At 41.5% G+C, this 11998-nt stretch overlaps 1 protein-coding gene across 1 annotated transcript; it reads right to left on the bottom strand.

Annotated features, from left to right (window-relative positions):
- Window positions 1–156: 156 nt before the first annotated feature.
- On the bottom strand, window positions 157–10552 carry clic3 (CLIC family member 3). The gene is made up of 7 exons (XM_086053693.1): window positions 9163–10552; window positions 9001–9092; window positions 5971–6080; window positions 2880–3005; window positions 2680–2786; window positions 1743–1918; window positions 157–1628 (listed from the first exon to the last, which is right to left on the bottom strand). The coding sequence occupies exons 2-7, from the start codon at window positions 9073–9075 to the stop codon at window positions 1464–1466; spliced, it is 759 nt and encodes a 252-aa protein (XP_085909819.1). The 5' UTR covers window positions 9076–9092; window positions 9163–10552; the 3' UTR covers window positions 157–1463.
- Window positions 10553–11998: the final 1446 nt, after the last annotated feature.

The raw sequence follows: 11998 nt of genomic DNA, 5'->3' as shown, positions 1-11998 counted from the left end.
TCGAGCACCTTTCTCTTTGTCTTTTTTTTTTTTTACTGTACTAAAGTAAATCGTCCAACCACCCACCAAATAAACAAACAAAGAAATCTTTCACTCACTGATGCTTTGGGCAAAACGAACTTTTACATTAGCAAAATATTTTTGGAGTGGTAAAAATATAGTGCAGAAAACATTTTATTTCAATTTATTGATGAAATAAAAACATGAATTCAAAAAACAATTGCAGGTGCTAAAGTCACAGTCCAAGACAAAACAAATAATGAAAATCATAGTTTTCTCATTCCAAATCTAGAATTATTATATCATATTCATCCCCAGATTATCAAACCTACATGCACGCAACATTTTGTGGTTCTTGTTGGTCGTGTATAGGGTATCATTGCCTGGAGAGTCAGTAGTAAATAACAGATTTTATGCTAAAATGTTTTTTTCAGGTCAGTCGTGAAGAAAAGGGTCAAGCAAGGCTTTGGTTTAGTCAGGGGTTTTTTTTTCTTATATTTTATTTCTAGGGACAGAAAATTGGAAGGAATGAAGACAAGAGAATGCAGATATTAAGAAATTACTCCTTAAAGTAATAATAGCTATTTATATAAGAGGTATTGCTTTCTCTCCAATATATACAAATGTGTTGAGAAAAAGATGCTACGAGATAAAAAAAAAAAACAGATGTTACAATCAAACGTGAGTACATTGAGCTTTTGAGATTTATATTAAAATGCTATTGCTTCTTTGCAATTTACATTGAGTAAATGCCTAATACATTCTGTAGATACATTTACAAGTAATACCTAGGTGCACAATGGCACAGGACATCAATATTCCGTGGCTAAAGGAGTGCGTCCATGCTCTTTCAAAGGGCTGTATAAGAACGCCACAAAAATAACACCATAGGATTTAATAGTCAATGCAGCGTGTACATAATAAGACATGGAAAAGTAGCTGTGTGGATTTTGATAATAAAGTGACAGTTGTAACCATTATCTTACAAAGGATGTCCTAAAAGCCAGTACACACGTCCTTTTTTTTTTTCCAGTTTCAGGTAGCATTCAGACAGAAGTGAAGCTATCAGTCTTTGATAGCTTAGACATTTGCAGTTTTTGTAAGAATATCATTCCTTTGCCCGTGACTCGCCAATTGGAGCAGCGTTGCAGAATTACCGCCTGAAAAGAATTCTTCTGCCCCGACTTCAGTTCAGCACTAGTTCTGAGACATCACACTGGAATTCAATAGCATCAAAAGCTCGATTTGAAGACTGACTTCAATTTTTTTTTTAAAAGCTTAAAAAAAAAAAAAAAACCCAGCTTGCACCGCAGCTCCAATGTCAACTGGTGAGCCATGGACAAGTCAAGGATTTGCTTTCAAAAACTTTAATACCTAAGGTGTCAAGTTCAGACGACGATCAATTCATAAAAGATGTGTATATTTACTTTTGGGACACTCTGTATAACGCTTCACCCGTTCATCTATTTATTAAGGTACTTGGCCACAGACTGGTACGCAATGAGGATCTCGACGTCCTTTGGACAAGTCAAGCGAAACTCATCCCTTTTGTAGGCGTTGTCCAGGTAACGTTTGAGGCCTTTCATTTCAGCAGGGATGTCAAAGTTGCGGTACACCTTGCACACCACCTGGGGGCGATAAAGGCTTTAAAGATTTGCTTGCTGAAAGACTTGCATTGAAATCTGCAGGAGTGGTTAGGCGATTAGACTGTGGACAAATGAGTGTGTACAGAAATGTCTCACCTTGACAATGTTGAGTTTGGGAAGCAGGTTGCAGTCGGCCAAAGTGAGAGAGTCTCCATCCAGGTAGGGACGTGAAGACTCTGTAGCGTTCGGGTTCTGGTCCAACTCGTGAGGAAGCGGCGTCTCAAAGTACATGTTGAGTTTCACCAGGGTTGACAGGAATTTCTTCTCTAACACTGAAACGCCACAAGTTGTTCTTATTAGTAATACAAAAGGAAATTGTGTGCGTATTCAGCCCTTTTTGCACTCCTAAATATAATCAACACCCCTGAACATCCAACCATTCATTTTCTTCCGCTTATCCAGGATTAGATAAAGGGGGCAGTACCGGTATCTTAAATTGGAAGTTAACCCAAAAATGTTCCTAATATGTTCTATGCACTTCCACTAGTCTAAACACGACATTTTGATTAATATTGCGTTTGTGGAATATCAAGTTAAGTTAAACAGCAAAATCCACCCATTTTTATCCATCTAAGGGGGCTGCCATTTTGCCACTTTCTGTCAACTGAAAACGACATAACAGTTGCCCAGGACTCGGGTAATGACACAGCTCACCTGTTTTCTGAAGCTGGCAAGCGAGTATACAGCACAGTTCGGAAAAGCACTATATAAATCTGATGCATTATTATTATTTTCATCCACCACTGATACTACATATCTGAGAATGCAGTCTGTACCAACATGCACCCTCCCAACATGCCTGACAGACATTTGCCGGTCGACACTGCCACCTGGTGGCTGGTATTAAAAAAGTTCTTCAGGTGGTTTATCTAATTGGACTGAGAAGTCAGATCCGTTCTTATGTCGCGGTAAGTTCCATATCAGGTTCTATGGTTATCAATACACTGGTAAATTGCTTTGAACAGGCATCACACAGGATGTTATGTGTGTTTATATATATATATATATATATATATATATATATTTATCTTACTGTCATTTAATCCAGGGATGGGATTCTTAATATATGCCGAGAATTTACGAAAGATGTCTTCTCCAGCGGACACGGACTCCTTATATCGACAGCATAATTTGGGATATCTGTCATAGAAAAGTCAAATGGGAAATCCAGTGTGGATGAATGATGGAAAATATTTTGAGGAATCAAGGCTGAGCGCGATGCGCTTGTCTCACTTTGGTGGTGCTAATTTCTCCTCCAGGAACTCCTCGATCTTGTTAACGTCCGTTTTGACCTCATCATCGAAGACCAGAAATGGAGGCTGAGATCCCGGAGCCAAGTCCTTGAGCACATCCGGGGCTCTGTCGCGCAACAAATCAGATTAAGTTCATTGTGTAATTCAATGAAAAAAGTGCCTGGCAGTGACGTTGGCAAGAGACAGAAAAGCAAAACAATATATAGTGAAATGGTGTTAGTTACATGCACAATCTATCGCAGCTTCAAAAGGGAGAATAGCATCCCTGCCATCACCATGGAAACAGTGTATGACTTATCTTAGAAGTCAATAGTATGGGCGTAATGTTGATTACATTGCATTTATGTTTTACAGAGGCAACTTGTGTGTATTTTGTGATTGTATTTAATAAAGAGACTATGAATAACTACATACTGTATGAGCATTATATATATATATATATATATATATAGAGAGAGAGAGAGAGAGAGAGAGAGAGAGAGAGAGAGAGAGAGAGAGAGAGAGAGAGAGAGAGAGAGAGAGAGAGAGAGACACACACACACACACGTGATTGTCGTCGTGAGCAATTGTGATGTCATTTTCAGTCGACAGAAGACAAAATGGCCGCTCACAAAGATGGCTAAAAACGAGTGCATTTTTCTGCTTAACTTATATTCCACAAACGCAAAGTTAATCAGAATGCCGCGTTTCAACTCGTGGGTCTGCTGGGAACATATTCTTTGAAAAAAAAATATGTTTGGCTTGACTTCGGCTTTAAAGGTGAAATTCCAGGTTGAAACTTTTTTTGTTGTTGAGCATTTCTAACTGTTTTTTTTTAACAAGGACCTGAATGGCAAAATTCACAGCAGTTGTTATATCAATGAATCGACGGGTACATTTGCAAGGACATCCACTTCTAAGCGTTTCTGCGGCTCTTCCGTCCTCTTTGCCTCTCTGTCGAAACCTGCTAATGACTCAACTCAACTATTCATTGAGCAAGACAATCGAGGCTTCCCTCTGAGCACATCCTGTTTAAAGTCTAGTTGACCAATCATTAGTTCAATCTCATCATGTCAAAATGTGAACAGCGTGATGAAGAGGACTGTTTAAATTCCAGTTCAAACTGAACCGGATGTATGAGTCCATTCATGGATCAAACACCGAGCTCACTGTGTGTTACAGCAATGTGAAAGATCCTAAATCTCCTAATGATTAAACATTAGAAATCCAAACATTACAAGTAGCTTGTGATTGATCAAAGCGTTTGTCACGTTGAATTTACTACAAAGACTGCCACAAAAAGGGAGAAAAGATGATGGAGATCATTTCAATTCAGAAGTTGAAACGATGACGCACACACACCTGCATGGCAAGCGTGCACGCACGCACACTACTAAATACTACTACTAAAGAGTATGCAAATAGTTCGTTCATCAAATGTAAAATTGTTACACTGTCGATACTATGATATTGTATGAAGAAAATGTCTGTTCAGATGTTTGAGGCATCACTAAAGAAAAGAACTATCAGCACCAAAGTCAGTGTTGTGAATAAAATATAATTTTTCACAAAAAGCTTGTTTTCTGCATTTTTGGGGGGGGATCCAAAATATTTGATTTGGGTGAAACCAAGCCATGTTTTACTGCCGATTACTAAAAAATGGAATAAGGAAGAAATGAACTTTTTTTGCGACGAAAGAAAAGAGTCTAATCCTTCATTTAGTAGTTTAACTACTTTAATATAGCCTAGCGCCGCAACAACTAAACAAATGGCAACAAAATAAACGCATAATAAGTAGGGATGGACCGATTATCGGCCGGGCCAATTATCGGTATCTGCCTTTTTTAAAACTCTGCTGGCCGATAATAAATCAATTTGAAACTGTGGAAACCAAAACAAAGATATGTGAAAGTTGAACATTCCGGTCATTTTGAAATTTTCATTTACTGTAAAAAACTACATGGAGCTGCTGTTTAAGTTTTCCTTTTTTCCCTTTTAAGACATGCAGACAATCCTGGGTGCTCCCTGAACGTTTTGTTAGAATTTTATAACAGACATGTATACTGTCAAAAATTTCTTGTAATAATGTTTTAAAAAAAAAAAAAAAAATCACCATTACGCAAGCCTGAAACATTGTTCAATAAACATGCTTAAAGACGTTACAACAAAGTTAGAGTACATTTTCCTTTAGATTTTGCCAATATTTTCTTTTTCACTGAAAACGAATATCGGCTCCAAATATCGGTTATCGGCCTCCTTGACTACTAATAATGGGTATCGGCAGTGAAAAAAGGGTATCGGTCTATCTCTAACAATAAGCACACTAGCTGCATGTCCACAACAGTTGCAGAGGCACGGCGAGCCAGTCACATACTAATTGGTTGCTTAGTCCTGTTGTGTTTGCTTCCTTGTGTTGCAGAGCCCAGGTGGGCGGAGTCTCCTACATCACAACTGCTGCCCATTATCATCAGCAGAGTATTTCGATGCAGAAGATATTTTCATTAGTCATCATACATTGTCAGCCTGTTACTCTCACGCACCTCGTCGATCATTTTGTCCTCGCCAGTAGTGCCGCTCGTCTTCTGTTCGTTTGTCAGTACGACTGTCATTTTTGTTCTCATTTGGTCTCTCAGACTTGTGTACATTTCAAGTTGCTCTATGTTTTTCAACCCAAATATATTTTTTCAAGAATATGTTCCCGGCGGGCCCACGAGTTGAAACAGGGCATTCTGATCAATTTTGCGTTTGTGGAATAAGTGTTAATCCACTCATTTTTAGACATCTCTGGGGGCGGCCATTTTGTCTTCTGTCGACTGAAAATGACATCACAACTGCTCACAACGACCGATCACGGCTCAGATTCAGAAAACAGGTGAGTCGTGATTGGTTTATTTATAACCAAAGGACGACTGTAGTGCACTTTAGGCTCACCCTTGAAACCTTTTGCCAATACTGTATGCACATCAGCGATCACATCATCACCGATCGCTGGTAAAATGTCCAACCTACTACTACAAATGGCTAAATTAGTATTGTCAAGTAATTTGAGAAGGACCAATCACAGTAACTTTCTTTTTTAAAATGGTGCTTACCTTTTCATGTCTACTGTGGTGAGTAGAAATTTGGCCCCTTTTAACCAGAGAATCATGAAGAGTCTCTGAGAGAAAGGACAGTTACCCACACTTTCGGCATCACTGCTAGCCTGGGAGAAGGAAATACACAATACTGTATTTACACACTAATTAAGCAATTCCATGTTCGATTTCCTGATATGCTAATCGGAGAAGCGCTCCCTAAATGTTTTGAAGTGCGGGTTCTATGTGGTAATGATGGCATTATTGGACTGGATGTCAACTTCGCATACTGTTTAGACTTAAAACGGGTATGAAATGTTTACACACCCCTGTCCAAATGCCATTTTTGCGATTTAAAAAAAATAAGTTCAGGATGAATAATTTTTCCACCATTGTGACCTATAAGCTGTGCCACTCAATTGAAAACCTTTTTAAGAGGCGTCATAAAATATAAACAACCGAGGTAGTGTGGTTGCACAAATGTGCACACCCTCTTATAACCGAAGATGTGGCCTGGCTCAGAATTAACCCATCACATCAAAAGTTATCTTAAATGAGAGTCAGCACATAACATCATTTAAAGTGCCGCAAAAAAATCCAAGATATTCTAGTGGGATTTTCCTGACACTGTTTTGCATTCTAGCAAAGGCCTGAAGGTTTTTTTGTGCTAACACTGACTGGCATTTGGAACTGTTCATAATTCCCTCCACTTTGACTGAAGCCTCAGTTTTGGTGATAAGCAGTGTTACTTTTGCACCAAAACACCTTTTGGAATAAGTATGTTTGGCGTAAACAACGCTGCTCATCCCCAAAAGGACACCGTGCCTACAGTCAAGTGAAACACGGTTGTGGAAATGGGATCTTTGTCAGGATGGAGGGAATTATGAACAGTTCCAAATAACAAGCAGCGTTGGCACAACACTTTCAGGCTTCTGCTAAATGTGGAAAATCTTCTTTTTTTTTTTGTTCGCTTTTGGCTACTGTGAGTGGGAGTTAGCGTCCGCTGTATTTAGCCTTTATTCACAATTCCTCTCATCATTTCATGGGAATGAATTCCATGTTTATACAACAAAAGCCTGGCATTTGAACAGGGTAGTGTCGACTTCTTAGATCTGCTGTATTTAGACCGCAAACTAGTTCAAACTGACTCAAAGGCACCTCTGCACAGGAAGCCACAGCGCCTGCCAGCGTTTCAAGATGCTGCATCAATACACGCAATCAACTGACTGTTTAGCCATCAATGAATCAATTATGCCCATGCCTAACCACTCGAGCACATAATCACAAAGCATGGCGTTGACAAGCCATAAATTATTATGTGCTGTTGAGTACGAGGCATCACGATGGACTAGCAGCGGTTAGCGTGTCGGCCTCGGTTGAGGGGTTCTTCCTGTGTGGACTTGATAAGTTCTCAAGTTTGGGTGTATTTTCGCAGCTTCCTCCCACATTCCAAAAACACGCAGGTTTCATTGAAGACTCTCAAGTGCCCACGGGTGTGAATGTCACGGCGACTAGTTGTTAGTATTCAAGTGAAGATTTTTTTTTTTTTTCAAGAATATGTTCTCCGCAGGCCCACTAGTTGAAAACAAGGCATCCTGACTAATATTGTGTTTGTGGAGTATGAGTTAAGCAGAAAAATGCACTCGTTTTTAGCCATCTCTGGGGGCGGCCATTTTGTCACTTCTGTCGACTGAAAATGACATCACAACTGCTCACAACGACCAATCACGGCTCAGATTCAGAAAACAGGTCAGCCGTGATTGGTCGTCGTGAGCGGTTGTGATGACATTTTCAGTCGACAGAAGACAAAATGGCCGCCACCAGAGATGGCTAAAAACGAGTGCATTTTGCTGCTTCATTTATATTCCACAAACGCAAAATTAGTAAGAATGCCGTGTTTCAACTAGTGGGCCTGCTGGGAACATATTCTTGAAAAAAATATGCTAGGGTTGACTTCCGCTTTAAGCGAGAAAATCCACCCTTTTCATCCTCTCAGGGGGCGGCCATTTTGTCACTTTTGTCGACTGAAAATGACATCAAAGTCACACAGGGCTCAGGTAACGACCAATCACGGCTCACCTGTTTTCTGAAGCTGTGCCATGATTGGTCGTTATCTGAGCCCTCGAGCAACTGTGATGTCACTTTCAGTCGGCAGAAGTGACAAAATGGCCGCCCCCGGAGATGGCTAAAAACGGGTAGATTTTGTTGCATATATATATATATATATATATATATATATATATATATATATAAACATTTGTCTTTGGCTTTCACAACTTGAAGCAACTTTTTAACCACAAAGTTATCAACAATCCCACCGGAGTCCAAAAAATGTTAACGCATGGGGTTTCTCACATGGAAGAAGGCCTGAAGACAAAGCAACTGTGCCAATGCTTAAATCCCTTGGCGCAGGCATCAACAAATAGTTTTGAAATAGCACGCCAGCCTCAGAGTCGCTTCTGGCTTGTGCATCTGACCAAAATGTGATTACATCTTGCCGAGCCTGCTCAGACTGTCGAGAGTCCAACATGTGCGGAATTTCAAGTGGAGGGACAACACGCCCACGTTCGATGAAGACGACGACCTAAACAATCTTAGTCGAGTCGTCGGGTTGCCTCTCGGCGCGAAGGGTGCATGTAGTCTGCTTTAGCCATTATTTCGCAGCTTTTCTGTTTGTACTTTGCAAAGCATGGCGTGAGAGAAATATTGCAACTTAGGATGATGCACCTGCGCGCTGAAAGAGAATAAGTCAATTGAAATGTTGTTTCACAAGTCACCCGCAAAGTTGTGAATTAAAGTTACTTGGTGTTCTTTAAGGTTGTGAATGAATGTATCGCTAGATTTGTGCTTGCCATTAAAATACAACAATAATTTTGGGTTTAATAATGCGATTAGTGTCCTGGGCAATTGTGAAGAACCAAATGGCGTGAAAATGCTCATTTAAATCAAGGTATCCTCACTTTTAAATGCATTTCAAGCACTTTTGCATCGCTGAAGGCATTTTAAACATAATTTAAAAAAAAAACAAGAAACAACGGCGGGCCTCACCTTGACAAAGAGCTCAATCTTTGGAACGCCACCCTTACTTTCCTCCCTTTTTTGGGCCATCTGTCCCCTCTGCATGCGCAATTCTTCCCTTCCTGCAGGTACGGCATTTTTAAAATTGCAAAATCCCTCAAAGATTTCGATGAACTGTCGTACCGTACTCACAGTGGACGTCGCACTCGGAACGGCTCGTTTTGTTTAATTTGACTCCACTTTCAGGGTAACTTTCCACCTTTCTCCGCTGTTCACCGCCGTCTGTGGGCTGCTGGTATTTGCTAGGTGGCAAACCACACCTGACAATCCACAGCTCCTCCCAGCCGTACCTGTGCGACCTGTAAATCTGGTTCTCTCCTCCTCCCGGCTTTGCAGCGTAATCAAGAAAATACATCTCATCCTCGCTCAATCTTTGCTCTCTTTTCGTCTTTTCTGGAGCAAACTTGTCCTGATTAACACCGGCTAGCTCCAAAGTTCAAAGTGCAGCAATGCCAAATTTCAAATTTGTGTTGGTGATATTTGTCACGCCGGCCGCCATTTTCTACGGCGCTTGTTCACATTGTGGTCGCCGGTGAGCTGGAGCCTATCCCGGCTGACTTTGGATGAGAGGCGGGGCAAACCCTGGGCCGGTCGCCAGTCAATCACGGGGCACATCGTTCGGTGACCCCCCCCGCCCCCGGTGGCCGTGGTAATGAAAGGCGTAAACGCCGTTAACGGCGGGGTTGAACGTCAAATGCTGATTCAGACTTTCGACACAAATGTCAAGGAAACATTTCACCGGCAGACGTGTGACTCATTTTGACACATGTCAAGCGTGTGCCAGCAGCCTTCCTGCGTAGCAGGTAGCGCGACTCAGCAGGAAGCCGCACTCGATTACATTCAGGTTGAATTTTTGCAGCAACATGAGCTTCGGTGTGCGCTGGAGGTGGAACCGACTAGTGGACTCGTCGACTTGATCGACGGTTATAGCGTGAAGTTGATCACGTGGCTTCTTTGGATATGACACGAGTCGCTTCGATTGCCGGCAAATGAAGTAGGCTGTGTTCACGCCCACAATGGCGCTAAAGGCCCCTTTTCAATTGCGCCAAGCGTCTGCCGAAAATACCCAAACTCGGTTTGCCCTGCCCCTGCGCAGATTTCTGCCACGGCTTGAGCTATACTTGCTTGGCACATAAAAATAGCGCCCTTGGTGTGGATGTCAAGTCAGGAGGAACAGGAAGTTAGACAGCCGCATGCTACGGAGATCACTTCAAATCAGCAATATCAAGTGTCTAAATAAAGCTGCCTCATACACTTTTACTTTTGCTATGATGCAACAACCCCCAACGCAATCAAACAAGAGTGTAATTACAGGGTGTCCCACTTTACCAGACAATTGATGTGTGTTGGCACTGACAAAAAGGAAATAAGGAGACATTCAGTGTCTGTAGATGTTTTTGCACCTCCATTTGCAGCTGATATTTGTTAGTGAAACCAACAAATGCGTACACTGTCCAACAGCAACAGGTCATTACACACATGCATTGTGGTACTGCACCACAGTTTTGGAGATAATCAACCTCAGCGTCCCACTCCCCCCCCCCCCCCCCCCCCGCCACACATTTCAAAAACAATTTAAAAATAAATAAATAAATAAACCAATTTAAAAATAACACAATTTGGGGGTAAAAAAAAAATGGACCGATCCACTATTTGGGTCAATTTGACCCACTTTCTTGTGTTGTTTTGGACAAAACGGTCCCTGCCCATTTGGGGGGTTATTTTTGCAGAAAACAACTTCGAGAGTTGGATCAAATTGACCCAAGTAGTGGATTGGTCCATTTTTGACCCCAAATTGTGTTCTTTTTTAGGGATGGACAGATTATCGGCCTTTTTTTTAAAACTATGCTTGCCGATAATAAATCAATTTAAAACCGTGGAAATGAAAACAAAGATATGTGAGAGTTCAACATTTCTGTCATTTTTGAAATTTTCATTTACTGTCGAAAACTACACGGTGCTATTGTTTAAGTTGATCCTTTTTAAGACATGCCGACAATCCCGGGTGCTCCGTGAACTTTTACGTTACGACAAAGTTACGAGTCAATTTTTCTTTAGATTTCGATGCCGATATTTTCCTTTTCACTGAAAATGAATATCGGCTCCAACCTATCTGTTACCGACCTGGATGAATGAGAAAATTCACGAGCATGTGTCAATGCTGATTTGCTGTCTGGCGTCCAGTTGCGTATATGCACCGCCTTTCGTCCAAAAGTGCCATTTCCCATTTTGACTTCCTCCTTGGCCACCAGCGGTCTCGCCGTTTCAGCACAGGCAAGACACCGGGTAGCGTAAGCGCATCAGTGGCTGGAGGATGCCAGGAGGTGATGTAACGCAGTCGATGCTCAAGAGGGGCCACACCCCTTCCTCAAAACCGGCTGCACTTTTTCAAACCGGGTAAAGATGCTCTCGGGGCAGGGCGGAGGGAACGGTGCCAACGTCTCCGCTCGTCGCAAGGTCAGTGGAGTGGGGGGGGAGCTGTGCGTGCGCCCGTCTCGACGGCCGCCTAAAAATTATGACTGGAGGAATGAATGATGGCTGTGTGACCTTGAGGACTTCCTAACTGCAACGGCAAGTGACACAGGGTGCCACTGCCAACATAAATCTCTCACCACATCCTGTAGAGAATTTCTAGAAAAGTCTTCATCCGTATAGCCTCTCTGGTCGCGACCGATTTTTAATAATGAGAATGCTCATAATAAGTGACTTCTAATGAGCCTCCCTTTTCTTGATGGCTGCTTGAAGACAGTCAGTCGTTTATTTATTTACTCTCGTGCGACCCGCTTGCACAATGGAAAAAGATACGATCGAATATATATATATACATATATATATATATATATATATATATTTGAAACATTTATAGCCTAAAAACTGCATATTTATGACAGAATGAACAGCAGGTTTCTTTTGAAATTTTGACTCTCAGATAACCACGCCTGTTTCCTGATCGGCTACAACGCGTATT

This window comes from Filicampus tigris, chromosome 15 (genome assembly GCF_054856515.1).
Source record: "Filicampus tigris isolate MCC_2025a chromosome 15, RoL_Ftig_1.0, whole genome shotgun sequence".
NCBI lineage: Eukaryota > Metazoa > Chordata > Actinopteri > Syngnathiformes > Syngnathidae > Filicampus > Filicampus tigris.
This window is presented reverse-complemented; position numbering and strand designations above follow the sequence as displayed.

What these genes read in the sequence shown, in the direction of transcription:
- clic3 (XM_086053693.1), bottom strand. Translation starts at nt 9,075, where the DNA reads ATGCAGAGGGGACAGATGGCCCAAAAAAGGGAGGAAAGTAAGGGTGGC. An exon ending in AGATTGAGCTCTTTGTCAAG is followed by an intron (nt 6,081 to 9,000) that starts GTGAGGCCCGCC and finishes TCCTTCTCCCAG; the next exon opens with GCTAGCAGTGATGCCGAAAG. An exon ending in CATCCCTGGATTAAATGACA is followed by an intron (nt 1,919 to 2,679) that starts GTAAGATAAATA and finishes GTGGCGTTTCAG; the next exon opens with TGTTAGAGAAGAAATTCCTG.